General features: G+C 56.1%; 1 protein-coding gene across 3 annotated transcripts; it reads right to left on the reverse strand.

Annotated features, from left to right (window-relative positions):
* Positions 1-1,440: 1,440 nt before the first annotated feature.
* Positions 1,441-10,476, reverse strand: NCDN (neurochondrin). 3 transcript variants are annotated; one of them, XM_058718113.1, is made up of 8 exons: positions 10,091-10,476; positions 9,753-9,820; positions 8,724-8,864; positions 6,661-7,629; positions 5,619-5,860; positions 4,817-5,041; positions 4,288-4,430; positions 1,441-2,981 (listed from the first exon to the last, which is right to left on the reverse strand). In XM_058718113.1, exons 2-8 carry the CDS (start codon positions 9,783-9,785, stop codon positions 2,545-2,547), a joined length of 2,190 nt encoding a protein of 729 aa, XP_058574096.1. In that variant the 5' UTR covers positions 9,786-9,820; positions 10,091-10,476; the 3' UTR covers positions 1,441-2,544. The 3 variants fall into 3 exon arrangements, with proteins under 3 accessions (XP_058574096.1, XP_058574097.1, XP_058574098.1); XM_058718114.1 differs by lacking the exon at positions 9,753-9,820 and having other exon boundaries at positions 10,091-10,475; XM_058718115.1 differs by lacking the exons at positions 9,753-9,820; positions 10,091-10,476 and adding an exon at positions 9,604-9,729.
* Positions 10,477-12,545: the final 2,069 nt, after the last annotated feature.

Genomic DNA, 12,545 nt, shown 5'->3' on the forward strand with positions numbered 1-12,545 from the left:
CAGATCAGGTATCCGGGAGGGCTCTTTATCCATCCTCACTTCCAGTTAATCACCAAGCCCTATTAACTAACTCCTACCTATATATTTTTCCCATCTTCACTGCCGCTGACTTAGTTCAGACTTAGTACCTCCTCTCTGAGCTCCTTGCCTCAGTTGTCCCCCTTGTGCAGCCAGTCATCTTTAAAAAATGCAAACTGGATCACATTGTCTGCTAAAAAAAAAATCGCAGCATGATCCCACCTCTAATCTTCTGAGCATGGCATACCACGACTTGTGAGATCTGGTTTATGCCCATTGGTCCAACCTCATCCCACTTTACACTCTGTGTAGCAGTAATGAGCTACGTGCAATTCCTAAGCTCGCATGCCGTTATACCTGCTGTTCTTCTGTTTGTCTATCTGGCAAGCCTCTCCTCACCCCCATGTCTCAGAGCAAATACTTCCTGAGCTTTCCCAGACATATTCAGTCAGGCTGAGAGGCTCTCATGGTCCAGCCTACTTCGTTCAGACCCCCGTACGAGCAGCTGATTATACCTCTAGGGGATGTTGCCTTGTCTGTTTCCTCTCTAGATTTTAAGTTGCTTGAGGGCAGGGTCTGTCTTTTCATACTAACCCCCACCCCACTGCCCCGGGACTCCATGCTAAGAACATGACTTTCAGTACATCTAATAAATAAATGAATGTTATTCTGTCCATGCATGGCCAACCACAGACAGGCTCATGGGACATACTCAGTGAATGCTTGTTGGCTTACTGGCCTCGGTGGAGACGTCTGCGGTATGTGGGCTGGGGGCAGGTCTGGCTCCAGAATGAGAGCCTGGGCTCAGGCCTGGTGAAGCAGTGGGGGCTTGACTTCAGTCTTGGGCTGAAGCTCTTAGGCCCCTTGTCTTTCTCACTGACATAGAACAGAGGTGAACAGCTGGTTGCCTAAAATGTTTTCCTGTACAAAACATTTGGCCTGGAGATGTTGTTGAGGCAGTAGTGGTTTCATGGGGAAAAAAATGAGCAACATTCAAAAATCAGGATTTTGCATAAAAATTAGGGTTTCTGACTTATCTTTAGAGATTGGAGGATGTGACAGTGCTACTTGGAACCCCTCCAGGTCAGCACTTCATTTGTACACAGGAGCACCTAGGCCTGGCCACCATAGCATCTGAATTTGCAATCCTGCTCTGGCAATACAGGGTGTGGACTGAGGGGTCAACGGCCTGCTCAGTCTTGGCTCTGACACCTTACTAGCGCATCACCTTGAGCAAACCACCTACCCGTGCCTAGGTTTCTTCACCTGTAAAATCGGAATAATGCCTGTGTCACAGGGTTCTCTGGCAGGCTAAATAACACTTGAAACGTGCTTGGCAGGGTGTGTGTTCAGCAAATGGTAGTTGTGAGCTCCTCGAGTTTGGAAGGGAGAAGGTGCAGGACAGACCACACAGGAACCATCTTGTCACCAATGAACATTTATTGTGTGTCCGCATGTGCACAGCTTTGAACTTGGCGATCACAGAACGCACTGGGGGAAGGAAGGGGGAAATGGAAGTAAGGGATCAGGTTGTGTGTGGGGGGGTCCCCCGGGATCATAAGAAAAGTAGTCCCTGCTGGAGTCGCCAGTCGCGTCTCTCTGCAGAGAGGGATCCTAAGCAGGGGTGGGGATTAAAGCCAGGCACCACGATGGTGATGGGGTGCAATCACTAGGGAAACATGCGGATTCTGGAGAAGTGTCCCTCCTGTTCCTGGCTCCAGTCAAGCCAGATGGCACTAGGAGGACAGGGATCAGATGCTCAGGTGTCCAAGCAGGGATAAGGACAGGCAAAATAAATAACCCCCCAACCCCCATCGTCACTCTGCTGCAACATGACACAAAAGCTTAGAGGCCAGGGCCTAAGGACTCCTGGGTCCCCTCAAGGAAGCTCAGGTGGAAGGAGGTTTCCCCACCCACACACCAGGCCTGTCTGCCCCAGGTCTCCCTGGAAGGATGAGGCAGTTCAGACCCTGGGTCACTGAAGTTGACAGGAAGAACTGCGATGTCAATGGCCTGAGTCTGCTCTCTGCCAAGGGGCTAAGGGCAAGGGCCAAATGGCCAATTGGAAGGACGTGGACTGGGAGGCTAGAGGAGGCACCACAGCCTAGGGGAGCCCACGCCCTGGCCGGCAGGGCACATGGGCTGAGGCAGCCAGCTCCTGCCAGCCCTATCCCATCCTGGGGCCTCCCTCCCGTGGGGGAGTCTGACACAGGGCACAATGACACCTAGTGCCCCCCTCCCTGGGGGCTGCTCCAACATTCCCCGGCCTGGCAGCGATAGCTATGTTGATTTTTCAAGCCAATCCCTGCCCCCATGGGGGTCCGGGGGGCGGGATGCAGTTCCTTACACTTGAGGGATGGGCACTGTGCCCTTGCCCTCAGAAAAGCCAGAAAGCTGGGATGTCATGTGTGTGTGTGTGTGGGGGGAGTCTAGGGAGGGGGGTCCAGTTTGGGAGCTTCAGGGAAGATGCCTCCTCCCTCCTTCCCTCGCTGCACGCCCCTGGGTCTGTCCCCAGTGGACACCTGCTCAGGGCTCTGACAGGCACTGCTCCAGGGCAGCCATGCGGTAGTGGCTGGCTGTCTCCTCACCCGCCTGTAGCCTCATGGCCTCCCGGCACAGCCGGTTGGCCCGTGCCAGCTCCACCAGGACGCCCTGATAGGCGGCGACCATCTCAGGCTTGACAGAGTTGGGGCTGACGCTGCCCAGCAGCTGGAGCAGCTCCTGTGGCCAGCGGGAGCGCAGGGCAGCCGGGGCCAGCCAGGGCAGCAGGGGCACACAGCCTGTGAAGGCCTGCATACCCAGGAACCAGAGCTCCTGCAGGTCGGCCCAGACGCCCTCGTAGTCGGGGGACAGGGCCAGCACCGCCTGGTCTGAGCCAGGTGTGGCCCGCGCCACATGGGACTGTGATAGGAAGAGGATGGCAGCTGCGAAGAAACCTCGGGACGCTGGTGTTCCCTGAAGAGCTGGAAGGCAAGCAGGGAGTGGGCGCATGAACTTGGTGGGCCAGCTGCTTTCCCAGACCCTCACTTTACCCTCCTGTGCGGACACACTCTGGGAGCCGAAGCAGAGCCTAGGACCAGCCTGCCTGGGCTCAAACCCTACCTTCAACTTCACTTGAAGTTGGGTGACCTTGGGTAATCCGCTTTTCTGGGTCTCGTTTCCTTACTTGTAAAACGGGGCCAATAGTGCTAATCTTAGAAATCGGTTGTGAGAATTAAATGTGATAATCTTGGTACACTCAACCTCATGGTCAGCCCTTTTTGCAGTGGGACGGGAGCAGGATGGGAGCCGCTGCCGGGCCTAGAGATCTACAGACGAAGGCGGTCTCAACAATTTGATTCTTGGGCCAGAAGGGGGCGCCAGAGTGGGGGCAGGGGGACCAGGAGCTGGTGATGGGGCTCGGCTTACCTGCCAGACAGGGGCTCACCCCTGTACTGCGGACCCTCTCAGGGAGGCTGTTAGTCCAGCCTGGTGGCATCTGTGGGTTAACAGCACTGGGGCTCTACTCAGGCTGAGGTGATGCAGCCTGGGACTGAGGGAGCATGGGGTTAGAGCACAGGGGTGGCTCCTGGATCACTAGGACATGCTCCCTTCCCATTGCCGGAGGACCCTACTGGGATCCCTGCGCAGGGAACACATAGGCAGCTGAGGGTACAGGCTCATTACACACTGTTCCCGGGCATCTGCTCAGCTCCTCCAACCTGACAGATGGGGCACAGGGAACAGGCGGGGACAGAGGGACCCAAGCAGACACCCACGGCCAAAGTGGAAGACACAGAGGGCTGGCAGGGGCTGGAGGGGACGTCCCTCCTCCTTCACACAGCCAGAGTGAGGCAGGGTTGCGGAGAAGGTATGTGCAGAGGGGGCACCAAAGCACTGAAGCCTGTCACGAGGGAGGTGAGGTGTTAAGCAGAGAAAAACCTCAATGGGGAGGAAGAAGGTTCCTGACTCAAGCCCTGGGTGGGGGCGGCTCCACCTTGAAAACACTGGATTCAGACTCGGGCTGCTGGGAATTTCAGGTGCCTCTGAGCAGGCCTGTACTTACACCCACCAGACCTTGCCTTAAAAGTCTTCAGAAGGAAAAGAATGCTATCATTTGGGGAAGAAGGGTGGGGTAGGGTGGGGGATGGAGACACACTTCACAGATTTCCTCTTAGTTGGAAAATTCTATAAAACCATTTCCTGAAAATGGGGACTTATGCCCAGAATATAACAGGTCCACCCAGATCTTTTGTCTGTATCCATTAGGACTGGGTCCCCGGAGCTTACCTGGAGAGGTACTGAGAAGCCGGGCCATGAGAAGGCCCAGGGTGGCCACATTGGCAGCCAGAAGCAGCCTCCCTTGCTGCTGCACTAGTGAGGGCAGCGACGTCATCAGGGTGTTCATAAGAGATGTGAAGCAGGCATCTCGCCTGGGAGAAAGGGTGGGGGGTGGAGATGGGAGAAGGGGTTATTTGAGCTAGACCAAGGCCTGGGAAAACCTGGGATTCTGGGCTCCCAGCTTCACCAGGCAGGGTTTCGCAAGAAATGAGACAGCAGGGTTAAGAGTTAACTTTGGGCCCATTCGTGGCATCTGGGGAACAGAGACTGGGTTATAGCTGGAGCAGGCAGACAGGCCCAGAGGAGTTCTAGACATGCCAAAACCTCGTGTGGGGTGGCTCTGTCTATTCTGAGAGCCTGTCACTCTAACACTAGCAGGAACCCATGGGCACAGGGAAGCAAAGTAGGAGACTGAGATCTGAGGCAAGTCTGAGCAGCCCCCACCCCTTGCTTCCTCCAACCTCCTTCCCGGCCTCACTTGATCAGCCCTGGTGCGGTGACCACAAGGTTGAGGAAGATATGACAGCAGGTCTGCAGGCCGATCTCCACACTGTCAGGCAGCACTGAGGTGTCATGGCCTGGGGATGTGAGTTCCCACTGCTGCAAGAAATACTTGCACAGAAGTGAGGGGGCTCCCTCCTTGATCAGGATCTCCCGGGGCCCATCTTCAACGGTCAGGTGGCACCAGCCGGGCAGAAGGAGCCTGGGGGGTGGAAGGAACAGGTGTGTAAGGGGTGGGGAGAGATGAAGGCACAAGGATTCCCTTTCTTGGGGCATCCCACCTAAGAGAAATGAAAGCAGGGGGAAAGGATACATCCTTCCTTGTAGGTCCCACAGGAAAAGCACATGCTTTGGTGCTGCACAGGCCTAGGCTTGAACTTGGGCTCTGCCACATGGTGTATGTGCGGGCAAGTTACTTTAACCCTGAGTCTCAGTTTGCTCATCCTGAAGATGTGGATGAGACTTATGTCATAGATTTGCTGTGTGAACTAAATGAGACTGTTTTGGTAAAGGGTAGAACAAAGTGCTTGGTGTGTCGTAGATGCTCAATAAGCATGAGTTCTCTCTTTACAGAGAAATCTGGGGTTGGCAAAGAAGACTTGGCTGACCAGGAGTCCTGTGTGAACAAGCCCCCCAAAACAAACAGAAATAATCCTAAAGGAAATCTCATGCCCCAATCAGGAAGCCCAGCACAGACCAGTTTGGGGGTGAGGAAGTGTCCCTCTGTTATGCTTTTCTTTAGAACAGTCTGGCTGGACAGACTCTAACTACAAACTCACCGGAGAGCATCCCCTGGCCAGGTGGGCCCTGGGGTGGTGGGGGAGATGGCCAGGGTGGCCACCTGCTGGGAGAGGTCATTCGCCTCCTCGGCCTCCTCGTAGAGGGTCTTGGCATAGCGCACAAGGAAGGGCAGCAGCTGGCAGACCTCCTTGCGCAGGGATGAGGTCTCCTCGGCCAGCCAGGCCCCCAGGATCCGCACCGAAGCAAACACAAAGGGCTCCTTCTGCTTCTCTGGCCCCACCTGTTGCCATGGGACCCCTGTGAGATGGAGTAGGACCAGAGACCCTCCCCGGCCGGGACAGCATGCCAGCCAGCCTAGGAATAACACAACTAGAAGGGAATTCTGGCCTGTGACCCCTTCAAAGGCAGGCCCTGTGTACCCAGCACCTAACACATGGGAAGGATGCGCTCAACAGGGGCCTGGCACAGAGCAGGCCCTCAGGGCATGTCTGCCGAGCGAATTGGACTTTGGACAACATGTCCCCACACTCACTGCATCCCCTTTCCCCCCACCTCTGAAGTATCACAAGGCTCGAAGGAAACTCACAGGTCCAAAGCTAACTAAACACTCCCTCTACGGCAGCTCTGACCTGGGAGGAGTTAGCTGAATCTCTCCAGAGGCCAGAAACCAGGCAGCCCCGCTCCTTTGCCCAGCTCCGTGCCAAGTTTGTATGTGCAGGTGTATGGAACAATGCAAGAGGCTGAGCAGAACAGACTGCTTCGATTTGGAGTGTGTGTGTACTGGAGGGAGGGTTGTGAGTGGGAAGTCACTGTGTTGTGTGCGTGTGTGTGTGTGTGTGTGTGTGTGTGTACTGTGATGTGAGTGCACATATGGTGTGTGGTATGGTGCTTGTGTGGAGGCTCAGGGAGGGAGGGAGAGGGAGGCTCGGCCACTCTACTCCCGGGAGTGCTGCAGGATCAGCCCTCAGAGTGGGCATCTTGCGCTCTTCCTATTACACTAAGGTGCAATTCACTTCCCCCTTTGCCTGGCCTTCTGGCTCTCCCCACACCAGACTCCCTCCGTGGGCCGCTATACCTCACCTGCTGCAGATAGTGGATGACAGCCCCGATGGCCTCCTTCATGATGCTCACGAGCTGCACCTTCTGTGGCTCCTTGAGCAGTGACTGCTCACAGCGGGTGCATTCCTGGATCCCCAACTCCATGAGGGCGTAGCAGGCGGTCACCACATCCTCTTTTACTTCTGTGCCTGTCTCCTCCAGTGCCAGCCGTACCTCCACACATGCCAGATTCACCAGCAGGGCCAGGAACTTGCTCCCGGAGCTGCCCGCTGGGATCCAGTCGGAGCCGCAGGCGTGCGCCAGGCGGGCTGCCAGCTTTAGTGCAGGGTTGCGCTGCCAGGAGCTCAGCTTGCTGCCCAGGATGCGTGCCAGCCCGGCCTGCAGATCCCGGAGGCATTCAGAGGGCACGGTTGTCGGGGGCAGAAAGAGGGGCAGCAGCTGGCAGAGCTCAAACTTGCTGGCATCCTCAGCTTTCTGGAAATCTTCACTGAGGCCCCGCAACACGGCCAGGAGGTCGGGCTCCGCCTCCTTCCAGCACTGGGTCTCAGCAGCAGCCAGCAGCCCCACTAGGAGTGCCAGGGCCTGGTCAAAGCCATAGCCATGCCCCAGGTATGCCTGACACAGGGCAGACACGGTGCCACCAGCAATGAGGTGCCGGGGGCCACGGGGTGTGCCTGCCACAGCTGTCAGGCACTGGTAGGTGTCGTCAATCATGGAACGGCGAGCAGCATCATCCGGGTCCCCCCGGGCAGTGAGGAAGGTGCTAAGGATGGGGATCTTGTTCAGGACCTGGGGATGGGAGGCCAGTTCAGGGTCACTGCAGAAGCAGGCCAGCAGGGCCACACCCAGGGCTCGGAGAACATGGTCGGGGCAGCCATCTGGTGCCTCCTTGGTGGTCAGGAGACGATTGGGGAAGGTGAAGCCTACGGCATCGAAGATCCGCCGCCGAGTTTTGGCATCGATGTCACCTGCTTTGACTGCCTTGGTCACCTAAGGGGGGGGGTATGTGCTATCAGCAGGATGAAAGGAAGACTGCCCCCTGCACCCTTGGGCGGTGACCATTACCAGGATGTGGTTATGGAAGGTGATTCTCTCTGGGGTCAGGAAGCCTCCACAGGTCATTTTGTCCAGCTCCTTCCCTCCCCACCCCGGGGAGACAGATGGTTGTGACCTCTGGGATCCCTCATTTATGATTACGTATACAGAAGGGAGGTCCAATCCTCAACTACTCGTTCTGCCATTTCATCACTCAGTCATTCGGGAAGTTCTTTCTGATGTCTAATCTAGAAGCTGGCAACCTGATTTGGGCTTAGAGCTCAGTTTAAAATCCCCCAAGGATTTAGGGTCTCGCCCTAATTGCTCTCACCCCCCTCCCCAGAGAAGCCTCTGATCCATTCCCGCCACCTTCTCAGGGGAAATGGCTCCTGTGTCTCGCCACTCTGCCTGTCAAAACATTTCCCCTTACATTTCACCTCAACACCTCCTCTGCTGCAGTGTGAGCCCTTGACTCTGGAGCCTTCTCCCTGTTGCCATGGCAAACAAGCAGAGACTGTACTCCCTCCTCCCTTCACCCCCCACACATCAACCCCCCCTTCCCAGCACTGCAGCTCTTGCTCTGCTGGCCCCAGCCTGGTTCTTCCAACAGGGCTAAGCCCCAAACCAGCTCCTTCACCCTCAACCTACCTACTGCCATCCTGGCCATCCCCTGGGACCCCTTCCCAGTTACTTCTAGTTCTGCTACTCTCTCCACCCCCAGAGCAATCATCCCCAGCCCTCAAGTACTCTGCACTAGTTACTACCTGCTGCTGTCACCCTATGAGTCAGCTCCCATCTGCTTCGGGACGCCCCAAAGAGCAGACCCAGGCAGCCTCCTCCAAGGCTTCTAAGGCCCTACGCCTTATTCACCCCCATTCTCCCCTTTGCTCCCACACTTAGGGGAGCAATGAAGAGTCCAAAGGCAGGCATCTTGGTGCCTCCGGGAATGCCAGGACCACCTATATATCCTCTGGGACTTTTTGACCCCATTCCTAGGGGACCCAACCACCCAGCCCTTCCCACCTCCCAATTTTCAGTCAGGTCCTTACTAGCAGCAGGGCTGCAAACTGCTCACTGTCATTCTTGGCCTCACGGAGGGCTCCCAGGTAGCGCTCCAGGGTGGGGTTTCGGCTCTCTGCCTGGTTCAGAGCTGGCTCACAATCCGAGGCCATGATGCCCGCCTTGCCCAACTGTGAACACAAGAGGGACTGAGCATCCCTCTGCAGAGGAGGGGTGGGGGTGGGAGTGGAGGATGGAGGGAGGGATTAGCACAGAGGGAGGGGAGGATCAGGAGGGATGGGTTCCTCAAGACTGACCTCCCTTGTGGGGAGCCCCTTAAAGGTGCTGGACCCTCAAGTCCTTAGGAATGAAGAAGGGACCCTGGCCAAGGTCACCTCCGGAAAGCGGGAAAGAAGGACCATGCACCCCGCTGCTCAGCTGGACAGCTCTCCTTACCAATCTCCCAGGAGTGGGAGGGGGGCTGGCCCCACTGCTCAGCTGCCCCCTGGCACCAGAGGCCTGGTTTTATCTCCTTCCACCCAGGCACACCAGGAGGGAGTGGTGAGGACAGACAGGAAGGAATGGAGACATACATGGGTGAAGTTCGATTATCCGGACTCAGGCTGATATGAGGGAAAAGGGCATCCTAGGTTTCCTTTCCCCTCCCTTCTCCAGAACAGGCAGGAGACAAGCTTCAGCACAAGTGAGGATGCAGGGTACTGACCAGGGAAGGCTTGGAGGCCCCTTTGCGGACCCCACCCCTCCAGCCAGGGCTCTCATACGCCCCCGCAGGCTCCTTGCCTCCTCTCCTTTCCCTCCCTCGGGCAGAAGCTGCAGCAGCAGCAGCAGCAGCAGCAGCAGCAGCAGCAGCAGCAGCAGCAGCAGAATTAACCCTTTGCATTCCCTCTCCTCGCCCTCCCCGCTCGCTACCAGTCAGTGGATGCCGGCAGGGGCTGGAGAGGCAAGAAGGGGTCCGGGGTAGCTCCCAGGACAACGGAGAATCCAAAAGCCGGATAATCGAAGCGGGGCTGCTGAGATGGGGAGATGAGAAGGGGAAGAGGGTTCCTGGCGGTCACCACCTGTCCCGCCGCAGCCAGGTCACAACACGACATTGATGAAGTCACGACAGGGCGGCGATGAGATCACACTTCACGATGGCGCGGTGATGTCACGGAGAGATCACGGCAAAATCACGACATGGACAGCCCCCAAAGATGACAGGGCAAATTAAAAAAAAAAAAAGCTATATATTGAAAAGGGCTGTGACAAAATGGAGTCTCGACAGGGCACGATGATGTCGCGATATGGCGCGATGGAGTCGCGATAGGGTCCCCGGGGTGTGTCGGCATCGATCAGCGCCGGCTCGGCGAGGCCCTGGTTGGGATGCAGGGGAGGGCCTGAAGGGGGCTGAGCTCACCAGGCTGCGGCCCCGAGCGGCGAAATCTTCTCCGAGCGCGATGCTCCTGGAGCCTGGGGCCGCTGCTCACGCCGCTTTGCCCACTCCCGGCTCCAGGCGGCTGCAGCTCCACCCCCACCCCCGCAGAGCTCTCGGCCAATCCGCGGCGGCTTCACTCCGGGCTCTGGCCAATGGCACACCTGGGCGCTAAGCCGTAGGGGGTGCCACCGTTGCCGCCATCTTGCTTATGGGTATTGCCCGAGTCTGGGGCCTGGGGCTCGCGCAGGGCAAGCGAAGGAGCAGACTGCGGAGAGCAGGAGGCGACAGCCTGGCGGCCCAGGCTCCTTCGCTCGTGCGTAGTTCTGTCCCTCAGCACTGCCTCACCTCCCCCTCTGGCTCGCGGCTGGAATTGAGCTTCCGGGGGTGGGGGTGGGGGCAGGAGGGCTGGTTAGCAAGAAGAGTGTGTTTCCGGGTTGAGCCCAGGGAGGTGGGAGGAGGCGGCGTTTCCGGCCGTTGTCGCTGTCCTGGGAGGCTGAGGCGAGAGGGAGCTGTCCCGGTGGGGAGCCCACACTACCTTCTTCTTTTTCCTCCTCCTCCGGGTGAGGGGAGCGAAGGTTGGGGCCCCGACCCCATGGACCGGGAGGAGGCGGAGGCCGCCGAGAGCCGGGGCCCCGCTGTGTGGCCCTGAGCCCCGGTAGGTGGCCGGGGGCGGCTGGCTGCCAGGCCGAGGACCTCGAGCTCAGGGGAGGGGCAAGCGGGACGGGCTATTTCTGAGGGTGCGCTGGCCGGGTGTTGGGACCCGGAGGTGGCGCTCCTGGCCCGGTTAGGGCAGCCAGCTGCTTCTGGCTTTGTAGGTGCGGGGCTCGAGTCCCAGACCCTGCTTCTTTCAGGCCCACGCCTGGTCATGCAGCATCCTCCATCCTCTGACAGACCGGGCTTGGGGCGCTGCTATCCTTCTTCCCTCGACTTCTGCAGCCTCGTCTTTAGCTGCTGTCTCTGGTGTTCGGTCTCCCCACCAAGATAGAAAGTTGATGCAGAACAAGGGGGGCGGGGTTGAGCACGACGTGTAAATTATCATGCGAAACCTGCCTTATTACGGACTTTAGAAAATTATTCCCCACAGAGGGGTTCTGTGGTGTCTGCGGTGGGCACAAAGGTGAAATGAAGGAAGTCAAAAGAACACCTCAGGCGGTTCCAAAAACGCTTTTCCTTCTCTCACCTCCTGATGCTTGTGCCCAACCGACAATAGATGCAGTTAGTGAACAGCATTAGCTGAGTCTCCTTGTGCTTTCTTCTGTGATTAACAGACTGGGAGCTAAGAACAAATTGGAAAGACGACCTCCCAGAACAATCTGTTCATTTTTCCAGCTATTTGGAAAACAATGCCTGCAAATATAAGCAAAGTTATTCATGGCAGTCTGTTCTGTAACTTTCCCAAATATCTGAGATTTTTTTTTAAAAGAGCTTTATTCTTGATTACTCATACCAGCTGAATAGGCTGTTTCAGACTTGCTCTGTCGTTGTTCAAACATATCTTATCGCTGTGTACATAAATGGAGTTCCACGTATGTAGCTGACAGACTGAACTATGATACATCCCCCATCAACCTGAAGGATTAAGTAAACATTACCCCCTTCTCTGTCTGAACAGCTGCTGCAACAGAGAGTGCTTTTATTTCGGGTGTACTTGTAACGCCCTAAATGCCAAAACTATTGCAAGCTTTTCTAGATTTTCATTTGTCAAGTATTGTGGGGGTGTGTGTTCTCTCTCTGGGTTTTTACCCTTTGATTCTGTAACAAACCATTTGGATCTTGGTGATTGTGTTGTTCTTGCCTCTGGTCAGCAAGGCTTTGACTGGACCCTAGCAGTGATTTGCACCCTTAGGCAGTTGTAGATTTCAGAGGCTTGGCTGGTTGGGAGTTCATTTGAAAAGAGCTCTGCCTCTTATGCATGGTTTGTAAGACATTGCACTTCTGATCAGCTTGCTAATCCAATGGTGTTTGTTACTCCCATTTTCAAAACCTATTCATTTCTTTTATGCTTCTGTCGCCCACCTGTCACGCTATTGATGACAGGTGTTGAGTCACTTTGAATTTAAAATCCTTTTGTGGTAGGCAGAAATGTGTTGGGTAAGATCCATACACACACACGCGTACACGTGCACACTCACTGTTCCATCTTGAGAGGCTAGAGAAGTTGCTGGATATACTTTCTAACTTGGGCTCCATTTTATAATCTCTTGAACATGTCACTGGCCCGCACATCTTTCAGCCCCCTGCTCCCTAACATACAACTTCAAAACTGCTAGAAATCAGAATGGATGGAAGTGAATGAGGAAGAAGTACTTCAGTTGCTTAAGGCTCAGAGAAAGCCTTTTCTTGGGTGGGCCGTGCCTCAGTTTTGCAGCCTTGTGTGTGCATGTGTCTATTTCCTGGTATTAGTCAATATTGACTTCAAGTGATGCCTGTCTCCCTG

This window comes from Neofelis nebulosa, chromosome 2 (genome assembly GCF_028018385.1).
Source record: "Neofelis nebulosa isolate mNeoNeb1 chromosome 2, mNeoNeb1.pri, whole genome shotgun sequence".
Classification (NCBI taxonomy): Eukaryota; Metazoa; Chordata; class Mammalia; order Carnivora; family Felidae; genus Neofelis; species Neofelis nebulosa.